We start from the raw sequence: 23,424 nt of genomic DNA on the forward strand, positions 1-23,424 counted from the left end.
TAAGGACTTCAAAAAGTTTGTGGAAGCATTCCCTTATCCCTTAGTTCCATTTTTGATGCCCCGTCATGTATATACGCACGAGTCTGCATATAAAAGTTATGAGGCGAGTTTGTAAATAGTTTTCGGATTATTCAACAATACAAATTCTGACCACTTGGTAGTCTACTCCAAACCACAGTCATGTAAAAGATGAGCTGTTTAATTATTTTTAGACATCTTCGTATATTAGTATTCAGCAAATATTTATTTATTCAATGGAATGCCAGACACATTTCAGGCACTCAAAAAGATAAAAGGAAAAAGCAGGAAACAACAAAACATGGATGGCAATTAGAAAAGCAGTGGCAAGAAGAACATTTAAAATCTTTGGAAATGCTGACTTTGCTGGTGACAAAGACCTGTCCCTTTACTTTTCTTTGTCACTCGAAAGTCAAAGCTCTCGCAGCCCTCTGACCTTCTGAAGTCATCTCAGAATCGGTGTGACTTATTTCAGTTGCTCTGAGCTCAGCCGTATGATTAGAGCAATAACCATCCAACCAATGACAAGCCTCCCTCGTGTGTCAGAAAGCTCACAGAAGACTTTATAGAACTGGATTCACATGTGACAATGGTGTTCCAATTTTAAATTTGATTTTTACGTACAAACAAAGTGAAACATGAAAAGAAAACTATTTTCTCATACGCCAAAGTTTTAAAAATGTTAACGCAAGAGCCCCTAATGGAAAATTCATTCAGTATTTTCAATTCATTCAGCCTATCTCTATTCGGACACCTGAGTCAGCTATCAAATTCAAAGTATAACATGCCTCGTGATGGTGTAGCACTGCCTTTAAAGCTCATAATCCTGGCCATATTGGTATTAATTTTAAAGGCTCAATAGTTGTTTTTTGTTAAATCCTTACTGCCAGTTTACTTTCAGGGTTCTTTATAACAAATATGATTAAGTTATTTTTGGAAAATATTATGAAATAGTTTATCTTCTAGAGATAATTTCCATAATCCTTCCTGGCTCATGGCTTTTAGGTTGCCCAGGGCAACCTCATAATATTTGAGTTTCTGAAACATGAGAGCTCAGCCCTCAGTTTACAAAATAGAAAAACGGCTTTCTCTCCATTCACTTTCTGACGTGGATACAACCTTTCAGCAGGCAAAAGAGCTATTGTCCCTTGGTCTGGAAAGCATCCCTCAAGTATCATGCACATGATGTATTCATTTTAAAAGTTCTGCTTATTGATCATCTGGGAGTTCTACTTATACATATGTTGTCCGTACTGCTGTGTTACACTCCCATTTTCGTACAAAGGCACGTGACATTCTGGAAAGTTCATGCCCAGGATTACATAAAATTTTTCATTTGGACTTAAAAAAAAACTTTATGAATGATCTCATAATCTTGCCCATTTTTCTTCTCTGCCTTTCAGCTCTGTATCTGTTGAAGGAAACATTGGTACTACCCGATGAAAACGCACGGTTCTCATTTAAGTAATTAGCATGGCTGAGTTTAACTCTGTTTGAAATAGTACGCCCTTGTCTCCTAAGATTGCAAACTGCTCATGTTTTTAATCAGGAGTAAAATTCTGAACTCTAAAGGCACAATACAAAATTGACCTTTAACATTATTATTACTATTTAATTCTTAAATATCTTAAGGAAACATTGATTGCCAAAAAAAACAAGGTAAATAGAGGACAGGTAGAACCAAGGCAACGACCGTGACAGCATGGTCCGTGCTGGCATCTGACTTCCCATTTTTGCTTATCACAAGTGCTTGCTTTCCATAATTCTTGTAGCCTTCTTCATAAACATGCTTTTGGGGCTTCTCTGAGGATGCTCTTTTCCAGCCAACACATTCTCCTCCGTGGTAACAGAGTGTGTGTGAAACGTGAAATTTATATTATTGCCAGCAGCAGTTTTAAATTGCCTAGACAGACGATTGCCCTATTTTTGTGTGTGTGTCTTTTCGGATTCAGAAAATGTTTGTGTTAACTCTTACTGCCAGGGGGACTCACCCCCCACTGCCATCCAGCCGATTCCAACTTAGAACGACCCCATCGGACAGAGTCGAACTGCCCTGTGCCTTTCTAAGACTGTAACACTTTACCTGAGTAGAGAGTCTCTCTTCCCGTACTCCTTTTTAAGCCCCAGTGGATCATTATCCCCTTGAGCAGTAACATCACCAAGGTTAGTGTCCCCAAGTAGGGCAACTAATGAGATCATCCCGCCCCCATGAATCTCCTACGTACCAGACAAGATAGGATCCGTAGTAAGGTTTATCATCGACTTTAATCATAGAATAATATGTGATAAATAGAGTTGTCAACTGCTGAAATGTGATATGGCTTATAAATACTAGCAGCAAAATTGTTTTGTAACATTTATGTTGAAACAACATCAGTCAAGGAACAGAAGCTCCCCCCCACCCCTCCCCACCCCCGTTTCTTCTTTTACTACTGCTTCATTTACAAGTAAAGTTATTGATACAGGCTCACAAATGCTCATACCACGATATTGTCATGAATTGACAAAAGATTTGACTACAAAGTGCTGGCAGCAACCCAGACAGCTCAGGAGCAGAACCACGTGATGGGAACCATCACTGTAACAGAGGAATGGTGACAGCTCTGACCAGAGCACCCCAACCCAGTGCTCTGGAGCTGACTCTGACTCTTGGCAACCCCACAGGGCAGGGTTGAACCACCTCTGTGGGTTCCTGAGACCGAAACGCTTTATGAGAGAAGGAAGCTTCAGCTTTCTCTCACAGAGCTGGTGGTTTCAAACGGCTGACCTTGTGAATCTCAACCCAACATGTAACCACTGTGCCACCAGGGCTCTGGCCAGTGCACATTAGAAGTTGCAAAAAGTACTGAGAAGTAGCAAAGCCCACATGGAAGAAGCACACCAGCCTATGTGTTCATGAGGTGTCGATGGGATCAGGGGTCAGGCACCAAAGACCCAGAACAAAGAATCATATCAATGTGAATAAGGGGGAGTGCGGAGTGGAGACCCAAAGCCCATCTGTAGACAATTGGACATCCCCTTACAAAAGGGTCACAAGGCAGAGATGAGCCAGTCAGGGTACAGTATAGCACGGATGAAACCTACAACTTTCCTCTAGTTCTTTAATGCTTCCTCCCCTCACCCCCCCAACTATCATGACCCCCATTCCACCTTACAAATCCAACTAGATCAGAGCATGTACACTGGTGCAGCTAAGAGCTGGAAATGTCTCTGATCTTGGTGAGAATGTCTCTGATCTTGGTGAATCTGGGGAAGTATTCTTTATAACCCCAAATTTGGTGCGTTGGTGGTGCATCGGGTTACACTGTGGGCTGTTAAGCAAAAGGCCAGCAGGTCTCCAACCCCCAGCTGCTCCACAGGAGGAAGAGGAGGTGGTCTGCTTGCATAAAGATGGACAGTCTTTAGGAGCAGTTCTACTGGCCCTATAGGAGCTCTAGGGCTCAGAATCGTCCTGAAGGCAATGGTTTGATTTGACTTTAAACACAAAAGAATTCGTGATGGTTCATTTCAAAAGGAATGCCGTCCTCAATTTAGGAGATGCAGTGACCAATGCAATGATAAGTTCTGCCCTTGGCTTAAAATCAGGTTAAAAAATCAGAGAAAAGGCAGGTGTCTACATTAGAAAACATCTCTCAACAGAGGTGTGTTGCATCTGCCTCTACCCTATTCTGGGAGCCCCTGAGTGGTGCAAGAATGAATGTTCTGAGCTGCAACTTGAAGGTTGGAGGTTCAAGTATGCCCAGAGGGACCTTGGGAGAAGGACATTTGCTGTAATAGGTAAGGGGTACCAGTCCCCCCCCCACTAACCACGGGTTCAGTAAGCACAATTGTACGGTATATATTATAGTAAAGTCATGGAGAGCATGAGAGGTAGAGGAGAGATTGGACTAATGGAGTCAGACACAATACATGGTAGCGTGCTCACCCGAGCCCCGTTTGATGGTCCACGTGGAGAGAGGGGGAAGGGAAGGAGGACAAGGGGAAAGGGAAACAGAGGACAGGAGAAGGGGGAGAGAGAGGGAGAGGGACCAAGAGAGAGTGAGGGGGCAAGAGAGAGGAGGCCTCTATTGCTAAACCAGGCCTATATACCTTTTGGGGGCATGCAAGCCCACTAATTACAGGGAAAGTCATACTTCACAGGAAGGGGTTGTACTATAGGTTATACAGTAATGAGAGGGGGTGGTCTAGGGACATACATCAATAGGAAGAGGAGGGATGGGGGGTATATATTGACAAGATGGGCAGATCCTAGAGTCAGGATGGCAGCTGGATCTTCATAGGAACCATTAGCAGTAGGGTGTAAACCCCACCTACAGGAACCAAGCTAATGGTCTCAAGCCTGAGGGAGAAGTAATCCATTGTCCCCAGCAGCAGGGAGCAGGGCCTACTCCCTGGTGACTGACTGTCTTCAGGGAGGATGTCTGTAAGCATCTGACCTCCCCCACAGACCTTGGGATCTCCTTCTGAGAAATCAAAAGCCCCACGGGGCACAGTGCTGCTCCAACACACATGAGGTCACCATGGGCCGTGTGACCCCTGGTGCATCTGCACTCTGCACTAGGCTAGTATGATGGCAGGGCCACCCAAGGAGCCCTGGTGGTGCAGTGATTCAGCACTGTACTGGTTACTGCAGCATCACCAGTTCAAACCTCCCAGCCGCTTAGAGGGAGAAAGTTGTGGCTGTCCCTTTCCCTAAAGCTTTGCACCTCAGAGATGCTAGGGGACCATTCTGCTCCGTCCTGGGGGTTGCTGCGCATTTGGATCAACTTGATGGCAGTGGATTGGGTTTAACTATCCCCCCCAAACCACAATGAAACAGGCTTGTTCTCTAATGAAGCAAACAAATAATTTGCAACACATGTAATAATTGAAGATGCTCGGAAAAAACATATATGTCAACCCATGGCAAAATGAATGGCAATTCATCACCATTCTGACATAAAGCTTATGATAGCAATGCTTTTCCTCTGTTTCCCCCCTCACACCATAAGCCTTAGGCATCTCTCGCCTTTGCTTCGAGGCTTGGGAACAGATCTAGTTGGCTAGGGGGCCCAGATGTTAGAGGAAGCAATTTCCTTGCGAAGCAAAAGGACCTGAAACCCACAATAGGTGTCAGGTTGAATGTGACTAGAAGGATATTGTCCCTCCTGCTCTCGGACACTGTCTTTTGGTTCCCTCCCATTTCACCATGGGGTCATAGAACCATGTATCTGCCAACGACGGTAACTAGTGCCTTTTTATGCCTGTCCCCCTCAATTTGTAAGTGTTTACCAAAAAACCAGTGGCGATGGCCAGTGGATGTGGCATGGTTCTGCTCTAGAAAGCAAATGTGACTGCACCCATGCCACACACGGCCAGATATTTGTCGAGTAGAGAAACACAACCTCAAATAAAGAAATTAAAAAATAAATGAATTAATAAAAAGAGGTGGGCATCATTGCACCCAAGTTTAAAGGAGGCTTTTCAGACAAGGAAGGTAGATAAGATCCCATAGATGGTCAACTGGAGGGGAGAGGTGGGAGTGGGGAGGAGAGGTGGGAGGGGGATGGCTGGGAGGAGGGTGGAGCTGCAGCTGGGAGGATGAGCAGGAGAAAGCCCCGCCCTTAGATGCCTGTAGCCCAGCACTCTTTCAGAGATGACAAGCGTCCCTAATGATTATTTCCACTGCCTGAGAAATAAAAACTTCCACAATGAAATGGTGCTGAAAGCACAATCAATCAAAGACTGGAATTAGGCATGTGTGTCCAAGCCTGAATTACACAGATACCTAAACCGAGAACTAGACATCTCTCCTTCATGAAGAATACGGCGTTTTATGAATGTGTGTGTGTGCGCTGCTGCAAACTGGGAAAATATTAAAATAATTATCAGTGAAAATCTCCTGGGGTGGATATGGAATGGTCTCCCTTTTGTATACAAGATGCCCCGGTCATGCCAGCTTTCCCAACCACCAAATGGAAATGATGTCAGGTGGGGATAAGGGAGTGACCAGTTTGGTGACCCAGAAGGAGTGATGTTGGGAGGACATTTGGCTCATGACAGTTTATCAACTCAGCCTGGTTGGGGAATATTAAAAATGAAGCAGGAGGAGGAGGAGGAACAGGAGGTAGAGAAGAAGAAAACACAAAATAAATGGTTTTCAAACCTCTGGGATATTGCCAGAATATTCTCTCTGATCTATGATGTAACTTACTGAAATGACCTGCCTCAGTGTGATGGATATAAATTGAAATTGGAAAAAAAAAAAAGTATTCCACTGGGTTTTGAAAGCAAAATTCAAGAAGGTCTTGATTATCATCCTAAGGTGTAGATATCATTTGCTAAAATCATTTGAGAGAAGTAAAACTTGGCTGTGGTAAATGTGTGTGTGTGTGTGTGTGTGTTGAACAGAATTGGTATTTCTGTGACTTTGCTCTAGCATTGCAAAAGAAATATGGCTGCCACAAAATTTGCAAATCAAATTTATAAATCCAAACGCCGGAGCCGAGAAAGAATGCAAATGTTTACTTTTCTATACGCTGAATTATTAAAGATGTATGAAATATTTGATCTGGAAATGCTAGAACTACCAGTAGAACTGATCGTCTGCCAAGTTGCCAGGAAAGAAAATTGATTGACAGCTGAGAACTACAACTGAAGATCATTTAGTGAGGTTTAGAAACTTACTGGGGAAATATGGTGAAAAAGCATCCCATTGTAACAAAGCAACAAAACTTTCTAGGAAATGGAGTTTACAAGTGACTAGGTTCTGTGCAGGTGAGATTATTGGTGGTCAGTATGCATGGGAATGAGCCTAGGTGGTAATCACTAACCAGGCTGCTGAAGGAAAGGCTGGCATTTGAATCCATGCACCAGGCGGCTTCTCTGATGAAAGACTTGGCTGTCTGTTCCAGTAAAGATTCCCTACTTCATTTTGTCACTCGTAGTGACCCTGGGGAGCAGAGTGGACCTGCCCCACTGCATCCGCAAGGCTGTAATCTTTACAGGAGCAGAGTCCGAACTGCCAACCTTGCTGTTTGCAGCCCAGTACTTTGGCCGCTGTGTCACGACAGCTCCTTGCTCTGTCACCGTGGGTCTCTAAGTTCAAAGTGACCCGACAGCCCTCCACAACAGCAAGGATGACCACAACAGGCGCATATGCATCTTAGCAGAGTGCCAAGGCTCTTCGTTAGCGATGCCCTGAGAAACACGGTGCTGCGAAGAGAGGTGCCCAGGGTTTCTCGGTAGTTTGGCACCAGTTTCAGCCTGGCCATTACATAGGTGCACGCTTTCTGACAATCTTACTATATCCATGTGACCAAAGATTCCATTCATTCGTTTACACAGTAAATATTTATTAACTAACTAGTAGTATGTGCCAGGCAGGAGCACTGGTGGTATAGTAGTTACACCTTGAGCTGCTAACGCAAGATCAGCAGTTCAAAACCACTGGGAGGGAGAAAGATGGGGATGATTTCTACTCCCGTAAAGGGTTACAGTCTCGGAAACTCAGGGGCAGTTCTACTATCGCCTATAGGGTGTTTATGAACCTGCATCAATGCGATCGCAGTGAGCGTGTTTGCGTGTGTGCTTGGTATGTGCCTCACAGTATGCTGGATACTGTGCGCAGCAGGTAAAGATAAAGAATACCCCACGAGTAGGATACATCAGAAAACCACACACCGTGTTGAAAGATGGTCACTGTTTTGCCCCCAAATGAAAAAAAGTGGTTCAATTGGGTGCAGGAGTGCTGGAGGGAAGGGGTCTCACAGTGGGGAGGTCAGGCTGGATAAGCCTTTGTGAGAAGATTGGGGGGACGCTGGGGGTGGTAAAGAAGAGAGATTAGTGTAATTTCTGAGGAGAGCAGGCCAGACAGAAGGAATACAGCCCTGGTCAGCGAGGAGGACTGGTGTTCGTCCAAGAACAGGAAAGAAGCCGTTGTTACTGGATGGGCATGAGTTGGGGGGAAGAGGAGGAGAGGGCTCAGAGATGGGGATGGCAAGATTGATTTAGGACCTCTTATAGATCATGTCCGACCTTTGTCTTTCACCTTGTGAAATCAAGAGTTCTTGTGGCACAGGAGTGCTGTTTTCAAAGGAGCCAACTTTGAAAAGCCTATTGTGTTGTGAATAGCGTCTCAGTGGGAAGGCTAGAAGCAGAGAGACTTGTTAGGATACCTTTGGAAGAAACCGGGCTGGTGTCATCAGGGTTGAACCTAAGGATTAGCACTGAAAAATAAGAAATAGATTTTTCAGAGTAGGGTAACACCAACAATATTTTTTGATGGCTTAGTAGTGTGAGAAGCCAGAGAGGAGGAATTTGTTCTGGGGGGTGGGGGCGACCCCAGATTCAAACATATTCTACACAGACTCTTTTATTAAGCTTTAAATAGAACCAAGAAGAATAAACAAACTTCGTCATCCTGGGGGAGGAAAACCATCAGCGAGCACACAGGACAGAGGCTGCTTAGAGTCCCCTGACTCATGGCCATGGGACTAATTAGAGATGGGAGCGAACAATGGAAATCATCACGAGATCATGATGGGTGGCAGGTCAATTTGTCACTGTCACCGGCAGGTACCATGGTGGGGATAGGTATACAGCTGCAGATTGCAAAGGGCTGTAGGATTGATGCAGGCTCTTCCATCACCTGGCTTCATGGTAGTCAGTTTGCTGGTTCTTTGTGGGGAGCCTGTGAGGAAAACCGCCCCTCCCTGGGCTTGCCCGGAATTTCCTGTTGGTGGTTTCCTGGTCTGAAGGAGCTCAAAGGGCACCTGAATTTATGTTAAGACTCAATGTGGGGTTAGAACCCCCCACGCTAGACTACAGCCTTCCCCAATCCAACTGCTTAAATTCTAATCTGGAATCGTCGCAAACTGGATTGGGGGACGCTGTGGGTAGATTAGGATTTGGAGGAAAACAATTCCATTTTGGAATTGTTAAGAGTGTCAGCTATACAAGTCTGGAGTTCCAGTAAGAGGTGGGGAAAAGCTATGGAGTAGGGAAATCTTGGCAGATAACAATGATTGAATTAATGAGGCCAGGTGAGGTCCACCAAGGGATGAATGAAGAAAGAAATGAATTAGGACAATGGCCTGGAATTTGGAGCTTCCCAACTCCAAGAGAGGACCTGGAATAAAAAATAAGAACCAGTCACGGAGTCTGGAGAGGGATGATCAGTGACGTTGGAAGAAAATAAAGATCTTATGCTTTTATGGGAATGAATGAAAAAGAAAATATATCAAGACGTGGTTAAAAAAAACCATCATGCCACTGGGTCAACTGGTATGAAGATTGACAGCTGGTCATTTGCTCTAGCATCCTGGACCTCTTTGGTGACCTTGATAAGAGAAATTTTACTCGCTCGGTGGAAGTCAAACCCGGACTGGATTTGGTCTCAGAGAGAATGGGATGGGAGACATTGGAAAGAACACACATAGCCATCGTATGAGGGGACTTCAGAAAGTTCATGGAAAAATCCCATTATCTTCCCAATCCGTTTCAAAGTCCCCCTCCTATCTGAAGGTTCATCCAAAAAGACGTCGCAGGGCTGGGCTGGACTTCATTCTCCTGGGCGTTCATTCCCCAGGAGCTGAGCTGGTGTGACAGGAACTCATAAGAGCAACAATAAAATGCAGTCAGAGAACAAGAAGAATAGTAATTGACTTGGGTCAAGGGAACCTCTTTAATATTCCCTGAAGATTTTTGAGATGGGGAAAAAAATGTTCGCATGTTCTAAGTTGATGAGAGTAATCCACTAAAGTGGAACACACACACACACACACACACACACACAGAAGCTGGGGAAAGAGGAGAGGTGTTGAAACCCAGTAGGTCCACATCAAGTGGATGGGCCATCCGGCCCCGCCTGGGAAGGAGCAGCCGAGGAAAGGATGGACTGGTCATGCCATCCGAACTTGTCCTACTTCCTCTCCACCCTGCTGCACTGGGGCAGCCTTTGCGCAGTGCCGGTTCCCACAACTCAATGGCTACGCCATCCTCTCCGCCTTCGCAGCAGAAAAGTGAGGGGTCTTCTCTGGGGAGCCTCAACAAAAAGGGAGAATTGCCTTTCTAGCCTGGCTCAGGGTCCCTGCCCATCCCTGAAATCCACGACTGGGGGGCTGGCAGGGGGCAGTGCAGAGATGCAGGCGTGTGTCTGAGGAAAGAACAGTGAGAGAAGCTGCATCGATAGTCTTGTTTCCTTCCGGCAGGAAGAGCCGCCCCTGGTAAAACTACTCAGCTGTTAAAAGGCTTTAAATGGCCACTCCGGGCACACCATGTACCGTGTAAGGGAGCCAAACAAATATTGGCACAATGTTCCTTTCGCCTCCTTACATGATTGTGATTTAAAGTCAAGATCAAGATGACCCTGGCAAATGTACACTCTTGGGCAAACCAAGATGAAATCCCATTTTTAAAAAAGTAATTATCTTAGAGGAAAACGTCCCTATGACAATTTTAATTAAGCCAGTGATTGGCTCGCAATGTATATGCCTTTGGGGTGGCTGCGTCCGTCCTTCCGATATGCTCGCTTGTATTTTGTGTCCTTGGACTTCAGTGTCCTTCTCTACGTGGAACCTTGAGAAGGACACAGGAGCCTCCCCTCCCAGGCTTCTCCCGCCTTGTCAGGGCTGACAGAATGGATGACACCCCACTTTTACTGAAGATCGACAGAAAAGGCAGGCACCCCCATTTTCAACAGGATGAGGGGACAAAGATGATTCTTCTCTGTGTTATATGGCTCCAACCAATGGTATTTATATATTTTCTTCACCTTCCCTGAAACTGTAAGGTTTGGCATCCCGAGCAGAAATGGCTATATCTCAGAGGCTGCACGAGTTTCAAGTATAACCCAGCCAGGCTCCTTATAATCACACAACACAGGAAACGTGATGCATTATTTAAATACATTCTTAGGATAAACCACACCACTGTGGGGCAGTGATAACTGCATAATTAAGTCAAGGGATTAATTATAAATCACCAAGGTCCAGAGGTGATTTTGAAAATGACATCCTTACACAGGTTAAAGTGATTTTTTAAAACATAAGTAATTTCTCACCCACAATAATTTTCATTATGTTGGGCAAATACACTTAGTCTTTATAAATGTCTCTTCTTTCATCTAAAATAAAGAGATGTTAAAGCATAACCCACCTCAAAATAATCGCAAGAATTGAACTTAAATGCGATATCCAGCCTTGGGAACACTTCGGAGGGGCACTGAGCATTGGAATCAACTCGCTGGCAGGAGTCGTCTTCTGGGACACAACATTTCTGCATTCTGGTAGAGCGCGCGGCATATGCTAGGCCCTGGATCTATTTTAACATGCTTATCTTTCCTTACCATCCACTTCAAAACAGATCATAGCAGCAAGTTTCTTAGGAATTTGAAGGTTAAAAAAAAAAGAGGTAGGACATCGAGGGGAAATCAGATCAATCCCAGGGTTTGGACACCAAATTGGAAAGATCAATCAAACCAAGGAAGTTCCTTAGCACTGCTGTGCCTCTCGGTTCTTCTCTTCTGACCGCAGTCTGTGCTTCTTTCTCTGAGTAACCACTTGGAGCTGGGAGTGACCCCACAAGTCAGAGGATACCACCACCCCCCCACTACCCAGTCAGCCCAATACCTCCGATGCCAGCCACCAGCTTAGGTGTTGCAGTGACACCCTGCCTTCTACATTTTCCACTAGTCTTTCAGGATACCATCTGCAAACTTAGAGGCTTTCCTGAGCTCCTTCACTTTGATCTGAGGAACACATGCTCATAGCCCTAAGTTTAGAGGTTCCCGGCTCACTGACTTCTGACCCCTCTTGGCCAATATTCCCTGGGGTTAGATAGTTGGCTCAAAGACTCACGGAACTCAGATCATGACTATTCATGGGATCACAGTCCGACTATAACAAAACAGGATACAAGTGCACAGAGCAAAGTCGAGGAGAGTTCTCAAGGCAAACCGTCCCTCTCCCCAAAGGGACTTATTAACCTTCTGCGTGCAGTAATGTCGTTCACTAACCAGGAAGCCCAGGGAGTTTACTTGTCCAGAGTCTTTAAGGAGGCCTCATGAAGTAGACATGAGGAAGGGATTCATGCCCTTCCTCCTAGCCTGGCCTTTCTTTCTGGCTCAGCCAACCTCCACCTGATTAGCATAAAACCTCTGCTGTGGTGTAGAGGCCTCTTCCATAGTAAAATCACGTCCATCACTGGGAAGTGCCAAGGTATTGGAGGTTAGCTCTCAGAAACCAAGCACAGCGGATGCCTTCTTGGGGCAAAGTTAATGTAAACCCCGCACAAGTGGTAGAAGAAATGCTTTGCTTCATGATCCCCCATAAGTAGGCATTTTCAAAGCTCAGATTTGTTCTGATCCTAACTCTTTAGTTACCTGTCACAGCAATAACAATTGTCTTAAAATTGAAAAAAAAAAAGTAATAACTACCATTTACTCTCATGCTTTTGAGGGAGAGACATCAATCGTGCTCAATATGTATTTTTCATTTCGTTCTCACGGCAGTACTGCAATATTTAGTTCAGGAGTGTGGAAAAGGAGAGGGGCCATCCTAGGAAGAGCAATCGTTCTTGGTTTCTGTGGCGCCATAGAGGAAGAAGGAGAGGCAGGCATAAGAGGACCTGGAACGTGCAGCCAATTGCCTCCACGAACACCTGCCCCGTTACCAGGACTGAACCTTTGGATTAGAGACTCCATAGAAGGATCCTAATCAAAAGAAGGAAAATATGGGAAGGAATTGCAAATTCCATGGGGTGCAGTTTTTCTAGAGCTATGGAGGCGGATGAACCCTTGCAATGATTGCTTTGAAATCATCTTTAAACCTCAAATCCAAACTGTCTTTTGATGTCTTCCTAACCCCAAACAGCATGTAGCTTAACTAGTACAACATGTCTTCCTTGAGCAGCATCGTCTTTTAATATCTGATTAGAGGGGAGCAGATGGGTTGGTAACAATCACTGAGAAGATGAGATGGGACCTTACAGGGCGGCTAGTTTCTGGTAGCGCGACAGGAACAAGTCAAAAAAGGAGAATGAGATGGATGGCGTAACTCAGAGAGTGTAATCACGTCCCTGAATTGTCCGTGCTTACATTGTGGAGGAAGTACATGCTCTGTTGTATAAACTCTCAACCGCAAACGGAACTATGTCATAAAAGGTAAAGTCTGGTCAAAAGACACGTACATTGGGAGGGTTTTTTTTTAATCGTTTTATTAGGGGCTCATATAACTCGTATCACAGTTATGAAGTGACTTTTTAGGCTATAGTCTAAAGAGTTGGGAATGATTCTTTTTAAATAGAATTATGAAATTTTATTAAAATGAAGATCGAAAAGGAAAGCAAGAGACAGGAAGGTTGAATAGCGAAAGTAGGTCTGTGGTATGGAGAAGAAGAACTGGACAGATACGAGTCTTGTCTTTGTTTCTTGGGGGGTGAGCATCAGTGACCACATAGTAATGTGAATGACCAAAAGATGGCCCTTAGGGTCAGTCATCTCCTTGGGATGTTGAATATTGACGTTCTAAGTGGATCATTGACCAGATGTCTCTTAGTTTGTTGTACTGTGATGGCTTGATTGTTGTTATGATGCTGGAACTATGACACAGGATGGGCAGGCTTGAGCAGAGCTTCCAAAGCAAGGTGTGGTAGTTACATAATCTATTGTCAATTTGAGACGTAGGAGTGAAGGGGTGGAGCTTGGCCTGTCAAGCAGATCACAGCTTGATGACCTCATTTGAAGGTGCTAGGGAGATAAATAGCTCATTGGAGGTGGGAGACTCACTCCCTGAGAGACTCTCTACTGACAAGACCTGCTGATGGCAGCGATAGTCCTGGAGCTGGAGGACCCACGTGGAGACCCCTGCCAGCGCTGCGATGTTTCGATCCTTGAGATCACTGGATCCACAAGAGTATCCACTCGCTGGCCTGTGATCTTCCTGCATTCAGCTCTATTGCATGTGTTTCGTGAGTCTGAAGAGGAACTTATAGACTAGTATTGGACATATGGGCTAATATCAGACTTATGGACTTGATCTGGACTGGCTGGGATGCTTTCTCAATATTCAATTGCTCTTGTAGACAATGCTCTTTCTTATACACGTATGAGTGTCTCTATGAATTTGTTTCTCTAGTCTACCCAGACTAACACACAAGGCATATTAGGAAAAAAAGGTGTTATGTTTGCCTTTCAAAAGTTATCCAGTAAAAACCTTGTGGATCACAACTAAATATTATTTGGTTTATTAAAAACAAGCAAACAAAACCCAGACTTACCGCTATCGAGTCAATTCCAAATCACAGCAATCCTCGAGGACAGGGTAGAACTGTATGGGTTTCTAAGACTGTAACGCTTTCTGGGAGTAGAAAACCTCATCTTTCTCTCTCCGAATGACTGGTGTTTTTGACCTGTGATTAGCATCCAAATAGGTAACTCACTAAACCACCAGGGCTCCTCAGGCAGGTGCTAGGAGAGTGGAAATGCAAAGATAAGAGAAATTAGACCTGTGCTGCTAGGGCTCCTCATTGTTCAATATAATGCTGGAAAAAAACCTCTGTGAAGTGTTAAAGAGCGAGGATGTCACTTTGAGGTCAGTGGTATTTTCATTTCCCTCATATCTATGTGAAAGCTGGCTAATGAATAAAACCCAAACCAAACATATTGCCACGTAGTTGATGCTGGCTCATAAGAACCCTGTAGGACACGGTAGAACTGCCCCTCGGAGTTTCTGAGACTATAACTCTTTAAGGTAGTAGAAAGCCCTATCTTTTCCCATGAAGCAGCTGGTGGTTTCGAACTGCAGCCCTTTCGGTTGGCAGCCCGATGCATCACCACTATGCCACCATTGCTCCTGGGTCACAAATCAGAAAGTCCAAGACAGAACTGATGCCTTTGATATATGGTGCTGGTGAAGAATCTTGAAAGCAGGATGGGCTACCCGAAAGAACACACAGATCTGCCTTGGAGGACGGAGAGCAGACGCTCTTAGAATGAGGACAGCAAGATTTTGTCTCGTGTACGTGGGAGACCTTATCCGGGGAGACCATTTCCTGGAAAAGGGCATCCTGCTTGTGAAGCAGAGGGTCCATGCAAAAGAGGCAGCCCCTGGAGGAGATGGACGGACAGTGCCTGCAGCGCTGGGCTGGACCTGATCACAGCTGTGAGGCTGGCACGGGGCCCGAGAGTGCTGTCAATGCTGTTGGACGTGAGGGCTCTGTGAGAGGGAACTGGCTGGCTGGCCCTTGATAACAACAAGATAGGGTTGCTGCAAGATGAGCCCCTTTGATTAGACAGAACTCAAAATACACAGTGTCTACATCACTGGACTCCCACCCACGGATGATGGTCAAGCAGGTGCAGGTCAGGCAACCTTTGCTTCCGTTGTACTTGGAGTCTGACTGTGAACATCACAAAAACAACCGTCAATCATCAGGGCACAACACACCAGACCAGCAGCCGAGAAAGCTTAGTACATGAAACGTAAAATATTGTATTTGTATAATACCTGAGAGGTTAGAATCTGCTGGCATATCCTATAATTCTGTGAGTATAGACATGACTTTCTCCATGAAAACAGCAGCAACAACAAAACCCAACAAACAAAGAAGCTTCCTCCTGACTAAACACCAGGAGTCTAAGTTTACCTGCACATCATCCCCACCTGCCATCCTACGCTGGTACTCCCCAGGTCTGCCAAGGTCAATATTTTCCACAATGTCCATGTATTTTTTTTAAAGAACATCCTCTTAAGAACACTTTTTTTCTTAAAAGTAGAACAAGCAGGACCCTCCGTCACACAGTCCCACCATGTGTGTCTGCGGAGCTGTGCAGCATTAGAAGCCAGCAGGGACCAGTGTGTTCCCTGCGGCCGACTCATCCTGATGAAATTACTCGGTAAAGCCTCGAAGCCCCTGAATTTCCATTACTTTATCAGTGTACCTCGTTAATGATACCGCTTAATTTGCATAGCAGTAGTACCTTTTCACCACAGGTAAGAAATTGAAATGTTCAAGGTCAATTAACTGTGAATGTCTCAAGTTGGTTAGCGTCCCTGTAGCTGGGAGAGGGTGCGGGCTGTGAGGGATTTGGTGTTCTCCTGATGAGAATTGATGATCCAATTTTGTCTCTCTACAGTCATGCCTGATTCTCTTTTTTTGCTCACCCCGTTTCTCTCATGGGTTCACTGTTTAAATACAAATCTATAAGGGACTGTCCAATGGCAGAGAGATATTCTGAAATTCAGAATTAAAAAAAAGATGTCCCAGGAGCCCTGGTAGCATAGTGGTTACGTGTTGGACTGCTTACCAGAAAAAAAGATGTCCCTATTCTTGACTTGGCTGTTGTAAGGTGACATCAAGTTGGTTCCACCTCATAGCTACCCTGTGCACAATGGAACACAATTCTGCCTGGTCCTACGCCGTCCTCACGATTGTTATGTGCGAGCCTATAGTTGCAGCCACTTCATCGATCCATCTGCTTGATGGACTTGTTCTTTTTCCCTAAGTCCCTGCTTCAGCGAGCGTGGTGACCTTTGCCAGGGAATGGGCTCACCTGATAACATGCCCCAAGGACATGAGACAAAGTCTTGCCATCCTTGTCTCTAAGGAGCTCTTCTTCTTGGACTTCTGCAAGTCCAGGGTACTTTCAGCGTTCTTCCCCAATACCACCATCCAAAGGCATCAATTCCTCTTCAGTCCTCCTTCTTCAATGTCCGATGTTCACATACCTAGGAAGCCATTGAAAATACCCTGGCTTGGGTCAGGCCCATCTGAGTCATCAACGCGACATTCTTACTCTCTCTTCAACACGTTCTGGAGGTCTTGTGCAGCACATGTGTCCAATGCGGTATATTTTGTGATCTCTCGACTCCTGCTGCTATGAGCATTAATTGTGGATCCCAGCAAGATGAAATAGTTGAATCTTTTTTCCATATCTCGTGATATTTCTCAGTCCAGTTGAAATGAATTCGACCATTGAAATTTTCTAGAAAGAGCTAGAAATAAAGTAATCTCTATTTCCTTGGAAGTATAACCAGATACATATGAAAGCCTAACTGTAGCTTAACTCCCAGGTAAAGAGCATGCCTGATTGGGAGTGCGAGGTGGGCACCACATTATCCATTCCCAACTTTTCTTTGCAAAACTGTCAACCACACGGAGAGATGTTGTTGTAGCGATAAGAAGACTGAGGATGCTTGTTTAGCAGCAGATCCCAGAAGAATTTTCCTCTCCAAGCTTTGGTAGTTCCTGGGGCAAAATCCAATGATTAGATGTTGTCTCGTTGTTCTCAGGTGCGATTGAACCAGTTCCAACTCTGAGTGGCCTGATGGGCAACAAAGAGAACCATGCCCAGATCATGCTGATATCACAATGGTTGTGGCGCTTGAAGCTATGATTGAAGCCACGGTGTCTTCCTCTGGTTTTTTTTGGTTTTGTTTCTGGCTGGCTCTCTGCTTGACCAAGCCTGGCGTCTTTTCCCAGAACTTGTTCTCTCCTGATCACATGCCTAAAGTACTTGACTCAGAGTCTCCCAATCTTCACTTCTAAGGAGCATTCCGTCTGTTGTTTCTCCAAAACAAATGTGTTTGTCCTGGCAGTTCACGGTCATTTAATATTCTTCACCAACGCCATAATTCAAATGCATGAAAGAATTCTCCAGTCTCCCTTATTAATTATCCAGACTAGATAGGACAGGCAATTCTGCTGTTGTGCCTGGTCACATCGACTCTAAATCGCAGACCGTTCTATATGAGAGAGCAAAATTGCCCCACAGGATTTCCTAGACTGTCATTTTTCTGGGGAGTCCTGCTAATGTAGTGCTTATGTTGTAAGCTAACATGTTGAATGGCCACTATAATCCCCAAAGATTCTAAATCCAATTTGGAGTCTTTATTAGTCAGCACTGGTAGTTGTGGAGAGACCAAAAGTCTCTCTAACCCCAGCATCCCCTCACTGATGCAAGGGGTTGGCTTATAAAGGTAAAAATCAAAGGCTGGCTGACTAATTGATAGGTCTGGTTTTTTTCTACACATCTGTGCAAGTGAGTTACAGAAGCCCCAATGAGTGTTCATTTAAAGACACGGAGTGGGGCATGTTCCAGGAAGAGTCGAGATCATGAATGACATTCTGATCACACGATACAGTCCGAGAACATAGGCAGGGGAAGAGTCAGGAGGAGTTTCAAAAATCTTCAAATGGCGTTCCTGAGGTCAACTCAGCTTCCACGCATACCCCTCCAGCTGCTCCATGGGAGAAAGAGGAAGCTTTCTACTCCTGTAAAGAGTTAGAATTTCAGAAGCCCACAGGGGCAGTTCTACTCTGTCCTGTATGGCCTCTCTGCATCGGAATTTGATGGCAGTGAGTTTCTAAGAAGTTTTACAGGCGCAGGTTTGCAAGTGTTTTTCTCCCTTGAAGTGACTGGTGGGTTCTCAGAAACCAAGTACTAGGGAATCACTGCTCCACCAGGCTTCCTTTGCACAAGCATAGCCCTGTGGTAACCAGAGGTGTGTAAATCGACCCTCCCCATTGGCTAATTTCTGAGCTTCCCCGACCCCTGTCCAAGCCGCAGTCAGTTGCTGTTGAGTGAATCCCAATTCATTGGAGAGCCCACGTGGGCCAGAGAAGACGTGTGCCCATGGGGTTTCCAGAGCCTGCATTCTGGGAAGGAGATTGTGATGCTTTTCTCCAAGGTGCCTCTGGGTGGACTTGAACCGCTAGCCTCTTGGTTAACAGCTGCACAGGGACTTCTGACCCTCATGAACTCCTTTATTCCTAAATCCAGTGGGAACACCCGAGCCCCATTCTGGCTCCATAGCACTGTGAAAAGCACTGTTGTCTTCTAAGAGTGCCAGCCCCACTTGCCCACTTTGTGAACGTGGGCTGCCAGGTGTTCAAACTCTGTCTCTCTTTGTTTCATTGTTTACTAAGAAGGCTGCTTTGCAAATGAAATCCAAGAAACCCCTCACCGCTCGCTAAATATTATGTAACGTCATAGTAGAGTCGGCGGGGGCGGCTGGGTGGTGCTCCACTGTATCTTGATAAATGAAGTATGGGGAAGACTTGGCATGGATTTCGCAGTAATAGTGTAGGAGCAATTCCCACGGAGGGTTCTAGAACTCCCTGAGCTATTTGAGGCAGCTAATTGTGTACAATTTAAGATGTGCTTCAGATCATTAAAGAACACGTTATCCTCTGCGTAGGATTAAGGGCTGCAGGCGTAGGAGGGGCCCTTTGTGGCCAGGAGCTCTGTGCTGAGGAAACAACACCAAGAAAATAGAGAGCCACAGTCCACTGCCGTTGAGTTGATTCTGACTCACAGCAAGTCTGTATCTGGTGTCCTGGGATTGTAAACCTTTACACAAGCATACAGCCTTGTCTTTCTTCCGGAAGAGCAGCCAATGCTCATTCCCCACACTCCCAGGGTTCTTTCAATGAGACCAAGAAAATCAAGGTTTAACCAGGACCCGTGTCTCCCCACCAAGCCCTCTTGCTTAGGACATGAGACTGTTCTACACCAGCCTACACCACATGCCTCTGGGAGTGCCAACATGGAGTTACTAGGTAAAAACACAGACTCTGTATTACACAGGAAATGAACAACAAAAACCACCCAAATTAAAGGATGACAAATCCGCTGGATCAAAACAGAGGAAGAACATTTACTTTTGATTTATGGACTAGAAGATACAATTTTGAATCATGATTCATTCTAAGAAAGAAAATAATTTGAAAAAAGCTCTTCGTTCTAAAGACAATGCTATCAGTCATCATGGGGCTCATAGCCCATAGACGCAGAGTTTGTGGGCTGCCATCAAGAGAGGACATTGTCTACACAGGTGTATCCCATCATGATGCACAATTCTATGTGTTGTATGAAAATAGAAAACATATATTGGGCTTCTGAAAAAGATTTTTTTCTTGCACTGGGGACTATGCTCAATGCTCTACAAAACAAGGGGAAAATTCCAAGAATACTGTTTAAATGAAACTTAGACACTGCTAGCCACTCTGAGAGAAAAATGAGGCTATCTGTTCTTGTAAAGATTTACAGCCTTAGAAACTGCACAGAGGGTCAACTATGCGTCAGAATATACTTGTTGGCAGTAAGGTAGAATTTTTAAAAATGGCTTTATTGGCATATAATTCACATTTCATACAATTCAGTAGTTGGATCTTTTAAATCTATAATTTCAGCTCTTATTACTGTAAAGTGGATGGCAAAACAATGGGAGAAGGAAACTGTTTGTTACTATTTTTGTTTGGGAGTGTTATTTAATAGATGCTGCATTTTAATAGATATCGAACATTCGAGAATTCTAGATGCAGGAGTATATGTTACTTACACAATCACCAAAATCAATATTGCTTAAAATCAATAAACGCCAACTACAAAGCATTACTATATTAAACTTGATTAATCTTCAGATGTTTTCCTCTCAGCTTTACAGCCACATCTATCATCTGTTGGTGTGCACTGCAGCGAGCAAAACAGACTCAGCCCCGCTCTGCCCGTGCTTTCTTGTCCGCCCGCGTCTGAACCCGCTCCAGCGTGCGCGTCAAGTTTATCGTCTCACTTTCCGTCACTGACTTTCTCCTCTTTCTGTTTTCATAAAGGAGCTGGTGGCTGGTCTCCTCTTGTGTCCAACAAATACCAGTGGCTGCAGATTGACCTTGGAGAGAGAATGGAGGTCACCGCCGTGGCCACCCAAGGCGGGTATGGGAGCTCCAACTGGGTGAGCAGCTACCTCCTGATGTTCAGTGACAGTGGAAGGAACTGGAAACAGTACCGGCAGGAGGACAGCGTCTGGGTAGGTTTCCCTAACGAAACAGGGTGTCTCGCAGGGTGGGCCGCCCAGTCCTGGCTGCAGATTGTTTACAAATCTCTTGAGTCAAGAAGAGAAGCCGACTCTTCAGAATGACTCTGAGCACGTTCTTCCAAGGGGAACTATGGCTAATGTTCATTTGCTAATGCGTTACACAGTATAATTTATAAGAATCCTAGAGGCAAATTCATCACCCATGTCCTCAACTACTGAAGAAGAAGAAGAGATATTAGTTCCTTACATAGTGTGGACGCCCAGGAAATGAATAAGACCTGCGTAATACTCTTCCAGCTCTGTTCAATTGAAAGTGGCAGCTTGGCATTATCCTTATTTAACGTTAGTCTAAAGTATTGATTGCTTTTATTTCCTCTGGTTACTGAGATTTCTGAAAGCCTCGTTTGCTTGCTCAAGACAGATAGACAAAGGAGCTTCAGAATGCTAGTGGAAAAATGGAATGAACAGTGCATGGCATTATTCCTGTGCTAGTTGAACTCTCCCCTCCTACGTACGGGTGTGTTGAATAGATGGTATTTGTAGATTTCATTCACAAGATTTATTCTTGTTCACGTCCATCCACTTGGTTCCCACTCGCACTGACCCTAAAAACAGCAGAGCAAAACATGACCCCGTTTTGTCGTTATGTTTGAGCCCAATGTTGCAGCCACTGTGTCCGTCCATCTTGTACAGGAAGAGGGGAAAACGAGGAAGATGCCTTTGGAGGAGAGATCATCCCTTTCTCTTTAAAAGGTGTGGTCTTGTTGTGGCTCTGTGCCACGGAGTTGATTGTGACTCAGAGCTAGGCTGTGCCCAACAGAACGAAGCCCTGCCAGGTCCGGCCCCACCCTCACAACTGCCCTTACGTCGAGTTCGCCATGTCAATCCGGCTCATTGAGGGCCTTCCTCTTTTTCACCCACCTCTGCTTGACCAAGGATGGTGTCCTTCTCTAGGGACTAGTCTCTCCCCGTACCTTGCCCGAGTCTCTCCGCCCTTGCCTCTAAGAAGCATTCGGGCTGTTCTTCCTCCAGCACAGATTCCTTCGTTCCATGGTCCTTCCAGTCTTCTCCAGCACCAAGCTCGTCGATTCTTCCTTGGTTTTCCTAATGCAGTGTCCAACGGTCACATGCGTAGGAAGTGATTGAAAATGCCCCGGCTTGGGTCAGGCCACCTCAGTTCTGAAAGTAACCTCCTTATGTCTCAACACTTCAAAGGGGTCTTGTTCAGCAGATTTACCCACTGCAAGGTGCCCCATGCTCTATTTGCTGCTTCTTGCATGGATATTGATTGTGGATCTAAGCAAGACAAAAATCCTTGACAATTTCCGTCTTTTCTCCACTTATCACAACGTATTGATCTCTTGGTCCCGTTGTAAGGATTTCGGTCTTCTTTACATTGAGCTGTAATCTAGACTGAAGGCTGCAATCCTTGATCATCACCAGCAGGTGCTTCGAGTTCTCTTCACTTTCAACAAGCAAGCTTGTATCATCTGCATACCGCAGGTTGGCAATAAGTCTTTGTCCAATCCTGATGCTGAGCTCTGCTTATATAATCATATAATGCAGCTTCTCTGATGATTTACTTAGCATACCGACTGAATAAGTACAGTGAGAGGATATAAGCCTGACCTACCCTTTTTCTGGTTGTAAACCATCCCCTTGTTCTGGTCAAATCATTGCATCTTGACCCATGTACAGATTCCGCATGAGCACAATGGAGTGGTCTGGATATGATACACACATTCAAGTGCCTTTGCATAGTCAATGAAACAAGGATACCTCTTTTTTGTATTCTCTGTTTTGAGCCAAGATCCACCTGACATCTGCACTCATGTCCACGTCCTTGTGCCAAGTCCATGTTCAGGCAACTGCAGTGGTATCCTTGTTCTGTATTCTCTTCTGAACCCAACCGGGACCTCTGGCAACTCCCTGTCAGTCAATCCACTGCTGCAACCATTGCTGGATGGTATTTGGCAAATTTTTATTTGCATATATGTTAAGGATATTGTCTATAATTTGAGCCATCTGTCAGGCCACCTTTCTTTGGAATGGGTACAGATATGGATCTCTTCATTAGCTATCTTCCAATTTTCCTGGATCAGACCAGTGAGGGCTTCCAGTGCTTCATTAGCTTGTGGAAACATTTTAATTGGTTGTTCATGAATTCCCGGGGCCTTGTTTTTGCCTAATGCCTTTAGTGTCGCTTGAACTTCTTCCTTCCGCACCATTGGTTATAGCTCATATATTCTCTCCAGAAGTGGTGGAATGTTGACGAGTTCTTGTTGGTACCATGACTCTGTATTCTTTCTACCTTCTTCTAATGCTTTCTGCATAGTTCAATATTTTGCCCACAGAATCTTTCACTCTTTCAGCTCGAAGCTTGGGTGTTTTCCTCTAGTTCTTTCCGTTTAAAATACACTGAACAGAGCCTTCCTTTGTGGGGTTCTAACTCGAGGGCTTTGCATACTTCATTATAATATGTGACGTTGTCTTCTGGAGCTGCCCTTTGACACTTTCTGTTCAGCTCTTTGACGACATCGTTTCTGCTATTGGCTTCAGGTGCTCTACAAGTAAGAGCGAGTTTCAGAGTCTCTTTGGACATTTACATGGA

The 23,424-nt window shown here is 45.0% G+C and overlaps 1 protein-coding gene across 1 annotated transcript in view; it reads left to right on the forward strand.

The window, feature by feature from the left end:
* CNTNAP4 (contactin associated protein family member 4) overlaps window positions 1–23,424 on the forward strand; it is a 330,264-nt gene that overhangs the window by 92,675 nt on the left and 214,165 nt on the right. Inside the window, 1 exon segment of the mRNA XM_030886583.2 lies at window positions 20,611–20,804. Within this exon segment, the coding sequence (XP_030742443.2) occupies window positions 20,611–20,804 (194 nt within the window).

This window comes from Echinops telfairi, unplaced genomic scaffold (genome assembly GCF_000313985.2).
Source record: "Echinops telfairi isolate 266 unplaced genomic scaffold, ASM31398v2 ScPeMD7_2291;HRSCAF=2852, whole genome shotgun sequence".
NCBI lineage: Eukaryota > Metazoa > Chordata > Mammalia > Afrosoricida > Tenrecidae > Echinops > Echinops telfairi.